This window comes from Oncorhynchus keta, unplaced genomic scaffold (assembly GCF_023373465.1).
Source record: "Oncorhynchus keta strain PuntledgeMale-10-30-2019 unplaced genomic scaffold, Oket_V2 Un_contig_30139_pilon_pilon, whole genome shotgun sequence".
Lineage (NCBI taxonomy): Eukaryota > Metazoa > Chordata > Actinopteri > Salmoniformes > Salmonidae > Oncorhynchus > Oncorhynchus keta.
Genome location: NW_026286911.1, coordinates 1 through 14,710, shown reverse-complemented (window position 1 = coordinate 14,710; position 14,710 = coordinate 1). Strand labels below are relative to the sequence as shown.

The 14,710-nt window shown below is 45.0% G+C and overlaps 1 protein-coding gene and 1 long non-coding RNA gene across 3 annotated transcripts; one reads left to right on the top strand and one right to left on the bottom strand.

Annotated features, from left to right (window-relative positions):
* Window positions 1-1,494: 1,494 nt before the first annotated feature.
* Window positions 1,495-10,173, bottom strand: LOC127923589 (brain-specific angiogenesis inhibitor 1-associated protein 2-like protein 1). Its single transcript, XM_052507595.1, has 3 exons — window positions 10,092-10,173; window positions 6,769-6,840; window positions 1,495-1,668 (listed from the first exon to the last, which is right to left on the bottom strand). Exons 1-3 carry the CDS (start codon window positions 10,140-10,142, stop codon window positions 1,510-1,512), a joined length of 282 nt encoding a protein of 93 aa, XP_052363555.1. The 5' UTR covers window positions 10,143-10,173; the 3' UTR covers window positions 1,495-1,509.
* A 2,833-nt stretch (window positions 10,174-13,006) lies between these two features.
* LOC127923588 (uncharacterized) lies at window positions 13,007-14,664 on the top strand. Of its 2 annotated transcripts, XR_008114782.1 has the most exons (4): window positions 13,007-13,602; window positions 13,720-13,817; window positions 13,871-14,262; window positions 14,352-14,664. It is a non-coding gene; the product is annotated as an uncharacterized LOC127923588 (long non-coding RNA). The 2 variants fall into 2 exon arrangements; XR_008114783.1 differs by lacking the exon at window positions 13,720-13,817.
* Window positions 14,665-14,710: the final 46 nt, after the last annotated feature.

Genomic DNA, 14,710 nt, shown 5'->3' with positions numbered 1-14,710 from the left:
TATTCCAGCACCATTTCAACACCATCAAATCACCTCTGCTTAGTCTAATACAGTGACAACTAAAAGATACCAAAACAATTTAAACCAATCAACGTGAGCTAAATATGATGTGGCCGTCTATGGTTCTGATGTGTGTGTGTGTGTGTGTGTGTTCGTGCAAGTAGAAAAACATGTTGACTCACCCTACTTGCAGAGAAACACCAATGCCATCCTCCTCTCTTTCATGTTCACGAAACGGTCTATGACTCTGTTATACAGTACATGCTTTTAGTTTTTGTTGTCCTAGGCTACCTGGCTAAAATGCTTGTTCGCTAGACTAACTTCCTTTCATGGGCAACGTTAGCTAGTTAACATTAGCCTTCTACATCTAGCTAGCTACATATTGAATGTCCATCTCTCAGTCCAGGGGCACAAGGTATGTTATGGTCGGATCAGAATTGTAGTTGTAAGCATTGGCCAGTACGGAGAATTAAGTAAAACCACAAGTCCAAATCCTTATCTCCATACATGGCTAATTTAGGAAAGGGACAATTTTAGCTAGCTGGCCACCGAAGGACAACTGCACAACAATTCAAGTTGTTTTTAATCGATTACATATTTCTCTGCGATAGGAGCAAAGCCAAATCAAAACGGGCTTCCCTTGACACTTTTTTTGTTGTGCGCCAGGACTATTCACAGTTGAGCTCACTCAGTTTAGCTCAATGCTGATTGGCTATTATTTTATACTTTTTTTATCAAGGGAGGCCAAAAGCTCGCTGGCTTCCCTTACATTCAATGCTACGGCAAACATGTCATACTCTTTATGACCAGACAGCATCAGATAGATGGCCTACACATACAGAGGCAGAGGGGAGCTGTTTTGCTTACTCGGATGCTACGGAAATTAGGAAAGCACAGAAAGACGAAACATACATTATTTAATGTTTCTTCTTTTTTTTTGGTACATTTTTGTGGGAAGCCTTGGTATCCATGAATACACACCACTGGACTAAAGAGGTGTATCTTTCTTTGTCTCAGTCTGAAGGTGTGTGTGTGTGTGTGTGTGTGTGTGTGTGTGTGTGTGTGTGTGTGTAGGAGGCACCGACTGGATCTTCCAGTATAACAACATGCGTGTGTGTTGGTGGGGGAGGGAGGAGGCACAGTACAGAGAGGTGTATTAATGGAACTATCCAGAACACCAAACAACACATAACACACACAGCATACTCATGCATGAGGGCATTGTCTGGAGACTTGGATAATGTTACATTGGGAATGATCGACACTGTCTCATATGTCGAAGGTGTGTGTGTGAGATTGAGAGCGAGAATGTGAGTGTGTATGTACAGGTGTGTGTATGAGGGCAGCACTTAGCCTAGTGGTTAACAGCATTGGGCCGGTAACTGAAAAGTCTCTGGTTCAAATCCCCAAGCTGACTAAGTGAAAAATCTGGCGATGTGCCCTTGAGCAAAGAACTTAACCCTAACTGTTCTTGTAAGTTGCTCTGGATAAGAGCATCAGTTAAATTACTCAAATGTGTGGGGCAGTCCTCACCTCACTCTCCTTGTTTTCGTACTTGTTGGTGTTCTTGCCCTGGCTCTTCCTCCTGAGTTTCTTCAGGTCAGACTGCGACCTCTCCAGAGAGTCCTGCTTCATCTTGTGCTCTGTCTGGTACCTCTTAAAGGTGGCCTGGATGGGTGGGAGGGAGAGGGGAGGTGGGGGGAGCACCCATGAACACCTGGAACCATCTCTAGACAGTACAAGTAGCATTGTAGCAAGTAGATTTTCCTTTTCGGAAAAAAAACCTTTCAGTAATATCATTAAATGTAATGTCACTAAGTATTACAATTCTTCATTTTTTAGTTTCATTGATTCAATGGTAATTAGCCTTAAATGCTATGTTTGATTATAGGCATTAGTAGAAAGGGTGGACACAGGGATTAAACCCCGGTCTTTGCTGGGGAGAGATGTACGTGTATGTATGTGCCATATGCTGTGAGCGTTACCACTCAAACACGGCTCTGAACGGCATAAGTCATTGTTGCATGTTTATCCTATTCCCTTCATAGTGAACGTACTACTTTTGGGACCTGGTGAAAAGTAGTGCCCCATAAATGAATGTGGTCACTGATGTAGGTAGGCAGTAGACAGGATTCTGTAGTCATTGTGATGTAAGGTAGGCAGTAGACAGGATTCTGTAGTCACTGTGGTGTAGGTAGGCAGTAGACAGGATTCTGTAGTCATTGTGATGTAAGGTAGGCAGTAGACAGGATTCTGTAGTCATTGTGATGTAAGGTAGGCAGTAGACAGGATTCTGTGGTCACTGATGTAGGTAGACAGTAGACAGGATTCTGGAGTCACTGTGATGTAGGTAGGCAGTAGACAGGATTCTGTGGTCACTGATGTAGGTAGACAGGATTCTGTGGTCAGTGTAGGTAGACAGGGATTCTGTAGTCAGATGTAAGGTAGGCAGTAGACAGGATTCTGTGGTCACTGATGTAAGGTAGGCAGTAGACAGGATTCTGTGGCACTGTGATGTAAGGTAGGCAGTAGACAGGATGACTGATGTAGGTAGGCAGTAGACAGGATTCTGTGGTCACTTGATGTAGAGGTAGGCAGTAGACAGGATTCTGTGGTCACTGTGATGTAAGGTAGGCAGTAGACAGGATTCTGTGGTCACTGATGCAAGGTAGGCAGTAGACAGGATTCTGTGGTCACTGATGTAAGGTAGGCAGTAGACAGGATTCTGTGGTCACTGATGTAAGGTAGGCAGTAGACAGGATTCACTGTGGTCACTGTGGTCAGGGTAGGCAGTTCTGTGGTCACTGTGATGTAGGTAGGCAGTAGACAGGATTCTGTGGTCACTGTGATGTAAGGTAGGCAGTAGACAGGATTCTGTGGTCACTGATGTAGGTAGGCAGGTAGGCAGTAGACAGGATTCTGTGGTCACTGATGTAGGTAGGCAGTAGACAGGATTCTGTGGTCACTGATGTAAGGTAGGCAGTAGACAGGATTCTGTGGTCACTGATGTAGGTAGACAGCACTGATGTAGACAGGATTCTGTGGTCACTGATGTAGGTAGGCAGTAGACAGGATTCTGTGGTCACTGATGTAGGTGGCAGTAGACAGGATTCACTGTGGTCACTGTGATGTAGGTAGGCAGTAGACAGGAGTATGTGGTCACTGATGTAGGTAGGCAGTAGACAGGAGTATGTGGTCACTGATGTAGGTAGGCAGTAGACAGGAGTATGTGGTCACTGTGATGTAGGTAGGCAGTAGACAGGAGTATGTGGTCACTGTGATGTAGGTAGGCAGTAGACAGGAGTATGTGGTCACTGTGATGTAGGTAGGCAGTAGACAGGAGTATGTGGTCACTGTGATGTAGGTAGGCAGTAGACAGGACAGTATGTGGTCACTGTGATGTAGGTAGGCAGTAGACAGGAGTGGTCACTGTGATGTGGTAGGTCAGACTGTGGTCACTGTGATGTAGGTAGGCAGTAGACAGGAGTATGTGGTCACTGTGATGTAGGTAGGCAGTAGACAGGAGTATGTGGTCACTGTGATGTAGGTAGGCAGTAGACAGGAGTATGTGGTCACTGTGATGTAGGTAGGCAGTAGACAGGAGTATGTGGTCACTGTGATGTAGGTAGGCAGTAGACAGGAGTATGTGGTCACTGTGATGTAGGTAGGCAGTAGACAGGAGTATGTGGTCACTGTGATGTAGGTAGGCAGTAGACAGGAGTATGTGGTCACTGTGATGTAGGTAGGCAGTAGACAGGAGTATGTGGTCACTGTGAGGAGTATGTGGTCACTGTGATGTAGGTAGGCAGTAGACAGGAGTATGTGGTCACTGTGATGTAGGTAGGCAGTAGACAGGAGTATGTGGTCACTGTGATGTAGGTAGGCAGTAGACAGGAGTATGTGGTCACTGTGATGTAGGTAGGCAGTAGACAGGAGTATGTGGTCACTGTGATGTAGGTAGGCAGTAGACAGGAGTATGTGGTCACTGTGATGTAGGTAGGCAGTAGACAGGAGTATGTGGTCACTGTGATGTAGGTAGGCAGTAGACAGGAGTATGTGGTCACTGTGATGTAGGTAGGCAGTAGACAGGAGTATGTGGTCACTGTGATGTAGGTAGGCAGTAGACAGGAGTATGTGGTCACTGTGATGTAGGTAGGCAGTAGACAGGAGTATGTGGTCACTGTGATGTAGGTAGGCAGTAGACAGGAGTATGTGGTCACTGTGATGTAGGTAGGCAGTAGACAGGAGTATGTGGTCACTGTGATGTAGGTATGACAGGAGTATGTGGTCACTGGATGTAGGTAGGCAGTAGACAGGAGTATGTGGTCACTGTGATGTAGGTAGGCAGTAGACAGGAGTATGTGGTCACTGTGATGTAGGTAGGCAGTAGACAGGAGTATGTGGTCACTGTGATGTAGGTAGGCAGTAGACAGGAGTATGTGGTCACTGTGATGTAGGTAGGCAGTAGACAGGATTCTGTGGTCACTGTGGTCATGTAGGTAGGCAGTAGACAGGATTCTGTGGTCACTGATGTAGGTAGGCAGTAGACAGGATATGTGGTCACTGTGATGTAGGTAGGCAGTAGACAGGATTCTGTGGTCACTAATGTAAGGTAGGCAGTAGACAGGATTCTGTGGTCACTGATGTAGGTAGGCAGTAGACAGGATTCTGTGGTCACTGATGTAAGGTAGGCAGTAGACAAAAGTATGGTCACTGTGATGTAGGTAGGCTGTAGACAGGAGTATGTGGTCACTGTGATGTAGGTAGGCTGTAGACAGGAGTATGTGGTCACTGTGATGTAGGTAGGCAGTAGACAGGAGTATGTGGTCACTGTGATGTAGGTAGGCAGTAGACAGGAGTATGTGGTCACTGTGATGTAGGTAGGCAGTAGACAGGAGTATGTGGTCACTGTGATGTGATGTAGGTAGGCAGTAGACAGGAGTATGTGGTCACTGTGATGTAGGTAGGCAGTAGACAGGAGTATGTGGTCACTGTGATGTAGGTAGGCAGTAGACAGGAGTATGTGGTCACTGTGATGTAGGTAGGCAGTAGACAGGAGTATGTGGTCACTGTGATGTAGGTAGGCAGTAGACAGGAGTATGTGGTCACTGTGATGGCAGTAGACAGGAGTAGGCAGTAGACAGGACAGGATGTGGTCACTGTGATGTAGGTAGGCAGTAGACAGGAGTATGTGGTCACTGTGATGTAGGTAGGCAGTAGACAGGAGTATGTGGTCACTGTGATGTAGGTAGGCAGTAGACAGGAGTATGTGGTCACTGTGGTCATGTGAGGTAGGCAGTAGACAGGAGTATGTGGTCACTGTGATGACAGGAGTATGTGGTCACTGTGTAGGTAGGCAGTAGACAGGAGTATGTGGTCACTGTGATGTAGGTAGGCAGTAGACAGGAGTATGTGGTCACTGTGATGTAGACAGGAGTAGTGCACTGTAGACAGGAGTATGTGGTCACTGTGATGTAGGTAGGCAGTAGACAGGAGTATGTGGTCACTGTGATGTAGGTAGGCAGTAGACAGGAGTATGTGGTCACTGTGATGTAGGTAGGCAGTAGACAGGAGTATGTGGTCACTGTGATGTAGGTAGGCAGTAGACAGGAGTATGTGGTCACTGTGATGTAGGTAGGCAGTAGACAGGAGTATGTGGTCACTGTGATGTAGGTAGGCAGTAGACAGGAGTATGTGGTCACTGTGATGTAGGTAGGCAGTAGACAGGAGTATGTGGTCACTGTGATGTAGGTAGGCAGTAGACAGGAGTATGTGGTCACTGTGATGTAGGTAGGCAGTAGACAGGAGTATGTGGTCACTGTGATGTAGGTAGGCAGTAGACAGGATTCTGTGGTCACTGTGATGTAGGTAGGCAGTAGACAGGAGTATGTGGTCACTGTGATGTAGGTAGGCAGTAGACAGGAGTATGTGGTCACTGTAATGTAGGTAGGCAGTAGACAGGAGTATGTGGTCACTGTAATGTAGGTAGGCAGTAGACAGGAGTATGTGGTCACTGTGATGTAGGTAGGCAGTAGACAGGAGTATGTGGTCACTGTGGCATGACAGGTAGGGTCAGTAGACAGGAGTATGTGGTCACTGTGATGTAGGTAGGCTGTAGACAGGAGTATGTGGTCACTGTGATGTAGGTAGGCAGTAGACAGGAGTATGTGGTCACTGTGGTCACTGTAATGTAGGTAGGCAGTAGACAGGATTCTGTGGTCACTGTGATGTAGGTAGGCAGTAGACAGGAGTATGTGGTCACTGTGATGTAGGTAGGCAGTAGACAGGAGTATGTGGTCACTGTGATGTAGGTAGGCAGTAGACAGGAGTATGTGGTCACTGTGATGTTAGGCAGTGGGAGTTTTTTAGGCTGGGTTTCTGTACAGCACTTTGAGATATCAGCTGGATGTACTGAAGGGCTATATAAATAAATTTGATTTGATTTATGTGGTCACTGATGTAGGTAGGCAGGACAGGAGTATGTGGTCACTGTGATAGGCAGTAGACAGGACATTTGATTTGGTCACTGTGATGTATGTGGTCACTGTGATGTAGGTAGGCAGTAGACAGGAGGATGTGGTCACTGTGATGTAGGTAGGCAGTAGACAGGAGTATGTGGTCACTGTGATGTAGGTAGGCAGTAGACAGGATTATAGTTCCAGGGATGAGGCATGGGGGGCAGTTCTCAGTGATATTCCCATGAGCAGGAGGGAAGACCGTTTCCATAGAATCACATAAGCACACACATTCATACAGTACAGTACTTACTGTCATGTATTTTACATCCATGTCTGTCTTCCTCTCCAATTCAGCTATTATCTCGCTGTGAAACCTCTTAAACTGCAGGTGAGGGGAAAGGGGGATGAGGGGGAGAGACGGTGAAGGGAGAAAGGAGGGGGGATGCACACTGATTAGAGAAGGGACTGTTATGATGAGTGATGGAGGTGAGTCAGTGGAAAACAAAAATAATGTTGGGAGGGATTTGAGAGCCATCCTTGAGTTGTGTAAGCAAAGGTGTGTGTGTGTGTGTGTGTGTGTGTGTGTGTGTGTGTGTGTGTGTGTGTGTGTGTGTGTGTGTGTGTGTGCACGGTTGTGTGCAAGAAAGAGAAAAGATTCAAGGCTATATGAGTGAGTCATAGCCGAAAAGTAAAGCAGGGATGCCCTCCTCTCTCTCTCCCTCTCCCTATTTCCCTCCCTCTCCCGCTCTAATCAGTATGAGGAGGAGTGCAGGCATCTCTTACATCACCGAAGCCTTGTGGTGGCAAACCGACGCCCACTGGTGCCATTCGGTCAACAAAAACCCCACGTCCTCTCACAAAGAATTAGAGACTGTCCCTGCAACCCACGTCTCCTCAGTCCTCTAAAACAACAACCCTGTTAGCTGCTGCTTCAAATCTTTAGGTGCTTTAGTGCAGGGTTTCCCAACTGGTGGCCGAATTTGGCCCGCGGTTGATTTTACTTGGCCCGCCAAGTTTTCTGAGCAAAAATATTTTTAAATATAAATCAGCTCCAAGTGATTTTAATTTGGGAAATCTGTTCCCAAGTAGTCCCTCGCATAATAGCCACGTGATCCTATACAAATGTAAGCAAGGTTTGAAATGATTAAGTTTTAGTCAAATATTATATCTGTTTGGGCTTCTTGGGTCAATTTGCAGTCCACAAATGATTTGTAATTATGTAAAAATCTGCCCACGGCTGGATGTAGTTAATGATCCCTCCTTTAGTGAAACTGCTCTGCCTTCCATAGACACGCCATGCATGACAACGCCTCCTCCAATCTCCAACTATTTGATGGAATGAAGGAATTCATATTGTGACTCACACTTTGACTAAACTAAAGCTGCTCTCTGATACAGAGTGGAGCTCGGGAAGAGAACAACAGTGACTTCTGGGGACAGAACCAGGCAGATATAATTAATAAAAATGGGAAAAAGCCCCTCAGATCATGGCAATTTGACTGCATCCTCAATATGGCTGACCCATCATGGAACATTGACTTGAATGGGGAGCCCTGTTCTAGTAATGATATTTGTATGGATATAACTATAGGGAGAAGTAGCTTTGTTGTCTCATGAACCAGTGTGCCAGTGTAGGTAACAGAGAAGGGAACAGGGTTTGAATTACAGGGGTGTCACTACCAAGGGGTGCTGCTGCCTCTACCACATGGGTGCTGAGTGGGCAGGCTGGACCCTCCCCCTAATGGTTAGGGATAAGATTTGGGGAATCTGATCATAGATCTGTGGTAAGAGCCGGAAACATACAAACAGTGACAAAATGCTGTACCTCACCCCCTGGTTAACCCTTCACCATGAGCTCCCTCCACAGTTAGGCAGGTTTAGAATCAATATACCAGTTGACATGCATGACAACAGTAGTGTCAACACACCCCAGAGGTTCTTGTTCCTCCAACAGGAGCTCATATCTAGAACGTATTCATGATTGTAATCATTAACGTAACTTTTGGACGGCCCAAACTCAGTAAAGTAATCTGATTACAGTTACTTTTGGATGACTTTCCCCTTAAGAGGCATTAGAAGAAGACAAAAAGGATCCATCCAACGCTTCTGGATTATCATCATAGTGGGTCTCTGACCTGTGGTGACTCTCTGAGGTGGAACACGCTTCCTGTGTGAGACCCTGCCTCACACAGGAAGCGGCGCAGGTCCTAATCCAGGCACTTGTCATCTCCCGTCTTGATTACTGCAACTCGCTGTTGGCTGGGCTCCCTGCCTGTGCCATTAAACCCCTACAACTCATCCAGAACGCCGCAGCCCGTCTGGTGTTCAACCTTCCCAAGTTCTCTCACGTCACCCCGCTCCTCCGCTCTCTCCACTGGCTTCCAGTTGAAGCTCGCATCCGCTGCAAGACCATGGTGCTTGCCTACGGAGCTGTGAGGGGAACGGCACCTCAGTACCTTCAGGCTCTGATCAGGCCCTACACCCAAACAAGGGCACTGCGTTCATCCACCTCTGGCCTGCTCGCCTCCCTACCACTGAGGAAGTACAGTTCCCGCTCAGCCCAGTCAAAACTGTTCGCTGCTCTGGCCCCCAATGGTGGAACAAACTCCCTCACGACGCCAGGACAGCGGAGTCAATCACCACCTTCCGGAGACACCTGAAACCCCACCTCTTTAAGGAATACCTAGGATAGGATAAGTAATCCTTCTCACCCCCCTAAAAGATTTAGATGCACTATTGTAAAGTGGCTGTTCCACTGGATGTCATAAGGTGAATGCACCAATTTGTAAGTCGCTCTGGATAAGAGCGTCTGCTAAATGACTTAAATGTAAATGTAAATGTAACAAACGGAAACTCCCTCCTGCTGAATTGAATGTCATTGAGAGAACAGAAAGGTGCCATAATGTTTTTTTCACAAACATGCTTTCTGAATTTAAAAGTCAATACAAGAAGTAATCATCTAGTTTTTCAAAAGTATCTGTAATCTGAATAGTATATTTTGCTGGTAATGTAATTGATTACAGTTACAGTATTCTTTGTAATCAGATTACAAGTAATTGATTACATGAATTAAGTGTCTCCCTAACCTTGTGTATTTATGAGGATAATTTTTAAAAATAGTTTGTAGAATAAGTAATTGTATGCCAACCATAACTACAGGCCTTGACAAGTGTGACTGTCATCAACAACAGTTCCCAGAGGCCCCGTCACAGGGCATGTTCAGGCCTGCTCCCGTCCTATAAACAGGCTGTACACAATAACCAAACAGGTGCAACTTTTCCTCTGGCTTCTATTTGTTTTCTTCTCTTCATCTTTGCTTTTTCTGTCCCTTGATGTTACATAAAGAGAAACACCATCATGTGATTACTAATGGAGAGAGTTGAAAAGGGAAAGAGAAAGAGAGATTTGTGTTTGAGAGGAATTAAAAACGGTATATTGTGTTAAGCAGCAGAGAGAGAAAAATAGAGAGGGAGAGAGAGAGAGAGAGAGGGGCACACTGGGCGAGGCAAGTCATGCAGGGAATTAAACAATAGATGACGCAAACACTCGTGTACACACACACACCTTGCAGACCCAGACACACACACCTTGCAGAACCCCCCACACACACACACACACACGCACAGTACTCACATTCTCCTCTAGCTCAAGGTGAACTTTCCTGTGGACCTCGGATATCTCCATCAGCACAACGCCTGTGGCGAGAGAGAGACATGCACTGATTGGCTGCTTGGCTCGTGGGGGAAAACAAGATTAGGGTTTTGGTCAGATTCTCTACGCTTCTCCTGAAGTGTGCACTATTTGACATTATCTACCCTTCTCCTGAAGTGTGCACTATTTGACATATCTACCCTTCTCCTGAAGTGTGCACTACTTGACATTATCTACCCTTCTCCTGAAGTGTGCACCATTAGATATGGTCTGGTGGAAGGAATATGGTGGAAACAGGTAGTCCGTACGATGTACATAGTCTCAAATGGTTGCTTTCCTTCATGAAAGAGAAAAGACATACAGTAAACATCCCTCTGACAAGTGCAGAACTGACAAAAAGGTGGGGAATGGAAACAATGTTGACAACGCCGACAGAACAGTGATTTATTTGTGAGACACTGTCACACTCATTTATCATGTTCAGTAGAGCACACCGAAGAAATGTGTTGCAAATGGAAATCTGTCGTTATTGGACAAGCTCAGTTTGTATCTCCTGCGGTTCAGTTCATTTCAACACGTTTTCTCCCTACTGAATACAACCCAGGATGGCTTTAATTCAGTTGTAAACTAAAATGGACCTTATTCATATTTGCTAACGTTGAGGAAATAGTGTGTCGTTACCACCTGCAGTTAGATAATGAAAAACAGCTCTAACTGCAGGGAACCAAAAACAATATCACTCTTTGCATGTTACTCAACAGCCAATCAAAAATGGATTAAAATGTAATAACACCATAAAGCAACTGGAGATCGTAACACCCAATTCATGCAGGTAGCCTAGTGGTTAGAGCGTTGGGCCAGCAAACTGAAAGGTTGCTGGATCGAATCCCAGAGCTGACAAGGTAAACATCTGTCGTTCTGCACCTGAGCAAGGCAGTTAACCCACTGTACCCGGGTGCCGAAGACGTGGATGTTGATTAAGGCACCTCTCTGATTCAGAGGGGTTGGGTTAAATGTGGAAGACACATTTCAGTTGAAGACATTCAGTTGTACAACTGACCAGGTGTCATCCCCTTTTCCTTTCCTTAATAAGGATCCACCCACATGGCACTTCAGAGTGATTATCATAATATGTGTTGCTAATAAACAGATGAAAGGACATTGTTTTACTGATGCCTCTATCGTAACACGTTAAATCAAGTGACTCATCTTACACAGAGAAACCTACAGTAGCAGACAACAGTTTGGACACCTACTCATTCATGGGTTTTTGCTTTATTTTTAACTATTTTCTACATTGTAGAATAATAGTGAAAACATCAAAACTGTGAAATAACCTATATGGAATCATGCAGTAGCCAAAAAAAGTGTTAAACAAATAAAAATATATTTCATATTCTTCAAAGTAGCCACCCTTTGCCTTGATCACAGCTTTACACACTGTTGGCATTCTCTCATTCAGCATTTTAATTAACAGGTGTGCCTTCTTAAAAGTTCATTTGTGGAATTTCTTTCCTTCTTAATGTGTTTGAGCCAATCAATTGTGACAAGGTTGTGACAAGGTAGGGGTGGTATACAGAAAATAGCCCTATTTGGTAAAAGACCAAGTCCATATTATGTTAAGAAGACATGAAGGTCAGTCAATCTGGAACATTTCAAGAACTTTGAAGGTTTCTTCAGGTGCAACCGCAAAAACCATCAAGCGCTATGATGAAACTGGCTCTCATGTGGACCGCCACAGGAAAGGAAGACCCAGAGTTCTCTGCTGCAGATTGCAGCCCAAATAAATGCTTTACAGAGTTCAAGTAACAGACATCTCCACATCAACTGTTCAGAGGAGACTGCGTGAATCAGGCATTCATGGTCGGATTGCTGCAAATAAACCATTACTTAAGGACACCAATAATAAGAAGACACTTGCTCGGGCCAAGAAACACAAGCAATGGACATAAGACCGGTTGAAATCTGTCCTTTGGTCTGATGAGTCCAAATTTGAGATTTTTGGTTCCAACCACCATGTCTTTGTGAGATGCAGAGTAGGTGAACAGAAAAATATATTTGTTTCACACTTTTTTCATTACTACATGAGTCCATACTTGTCATTTCATAGTTTTGATGTCTTTCACTATTATTCTACAATGTAGAAAGTAGTAAAAATAAAGAAAAATCATTGAATGAGTAGATGTGTCCAAACTTTTGACTGGTACTGTACATCAAACTCAATATAATCAAAGCATAAATAAATCAGCAGGAAGTAAGAGATTCCTTTGTTAATCCCATGTGTATCTCCTGAAACCATCATGTCTATATCTGAGGAGCTACTAACCCATGGAGGAGTGTGTGAGCCCTGTGACTAGACCACTTCCTGGACTGTAGGCCTACACAGTAGGACATAAACCTGGGTCATGTTCATTAGTTTTAAAATGTTTCCAGATGGAAAACTAAATGAGCATTTCCAAGTCCAAGTATATAGTCCCTCCTGGTTTCAGTGCGTTTTCTTCAGTTTGGTTCCTTTTTGAGCAGGAGCCAAGCTGGTCCTCCCTCTGATTAGAACACCTCCTACTCTGTATGTCAGACTACACAGATGTTCATCTGAGGAAAGCTTTGACTGTCTGTCTGGAGAGAGATGTTCCATTCCATGTCACCCCAGGCTATAGGCTGTCTGTCCCACAGAGCGAGCAGAGAGACGTGGTCAGAAAGCTCTGATCAAACAACACAGAGTAGTTTAATAATACAAAACAATAGACAGAATGTTCCATACTGGGACACAATGGCAGGGGAGAGGAGAGAGGGCAGAGGTCGAGTGGTTCAGTGCATTAAATACAGTAGTGATACACTATACAGGAAGAGAGTTTTAGTGTGGGACTGAACGAACTATACACTACTCATCCAGGATTTCCATATTATTCAACTGTGTTTGTTTACAACAGGTAGTGATGTCTCTGCTCTGAGAGAAATACCCAGAGAGGAAGGTGCTGTTGTGGCAGTATGTGACTGATCATTGATCAAACAAACCCAACCCAGGCGTTTCTGTATGGTTTGACATGAAGCAAGCTTTGTTCACTTACTGTTGAACATTGCAAAATGAAGATGAGTCATAATCACATGACTACACATGAACAGTCAAATGCATTTCATTTCAACATCATTACATGTTCCAAGATAATACATGTGACTAAATGTCTCAATATACCAACAATTAGTACACAGACTTATACATTTCATGAATGTCGTATTCACATGTTATGAATACATAAACTGCTGTGAAATGGTGGAACATACAAATAAACACTGTCAAATGAGCCAGGCCCAGCTCCACTCGTTATTAACCCCTGGATTACAATAGGTAAACACAGGCCCAGCTCCACTCGTTATTAACCCCTGGATTACAATAGGTAAACACAGGCCCAGCTCCACTCGTTATTAACCCCTGGATTACAATAGGTAAACACAGGCCCAGCTCCACTCGTTATTAACCCCTGGATTACAATAGGTAAACACAGGCCCAGCTCCACTCGTTATTAACCCTGGATTACAATAGGTAAACACAGGCCCAGCTCCACTTATTAACCCCTGGATTACAATAAAACCCCCAGCTGGATTACAATAGGTAAACACAGGCCCAGCTCCACTCGTTATTAACCCCTGGATTACAATAGGTAAACACAGGCCCAGCTCCACTCGTTATTAACCCCTGGATTACAATAGGTAAACACAGGCCCAGCTCCACTCCCCTGTTATTAACCCCTGGATTACAATAGGTAAACACAGGCCCAGCTCCACTCGTTATTAACCCCTGGATTACAATAGGTAAACACAGGCCCAGCTCCACTCGTTATTAACCCCTGGATTACAATAGGTAAACACAGGCCCAGCTCCACTCGTTATTAACCCCTGGATTACAATAGGTAAACACAGGCCCAGCTCCACTCGTTATTAACCCCTGGATTACAATAGGTAAACACAGGCCCAGCTCCACTCGTTATTAACCCCTGGATTACAATAGGTAAACACAGGCCCAGCTCCACTCGTTATTAACCCCTGGATTACAATAGGTAAACACAGGCCCAGCTCCACTCGTTATTAACCCCTGGATTACAATAGGTAAACACAGGCCCAGCTCCACTCGTTATTAACCCCTGGATTACAATAGGTAAACACAGGCCCAGCTCCACTCCCCTGGATCACAATAGGTAAACACAGGCCCAGCTCCACTCGTTATTAACCCCTGGATCACAATAGGTAAACACAGGCCCAGCTCCACTCGTTATTAACCCCTGGATTACAATAGGTAAACACAGGCCCAGCTCCACTCGTTATTAACCCCTGGATTACAATAGGTAAACACAGGCCCAGCTCCACTCGTTATTAACCCCTGGATTACAATAGGTAAACACAGGCCCAGCTCCACTCGTTATTAACCCCTGGATTACAATAGCTAAACACAGGCCCAGCTCCACTCGTTATTAACCCCTGGATTACAATAGCTAAACACAGGCCCAGCTCCACTCGTTATTAACCCCTGGATTACAATAGGTAAACACAGGCCCAGCTCCACTCGTTATTAACCCCTGGATTACAATAGCTAAACACAGGCCCAG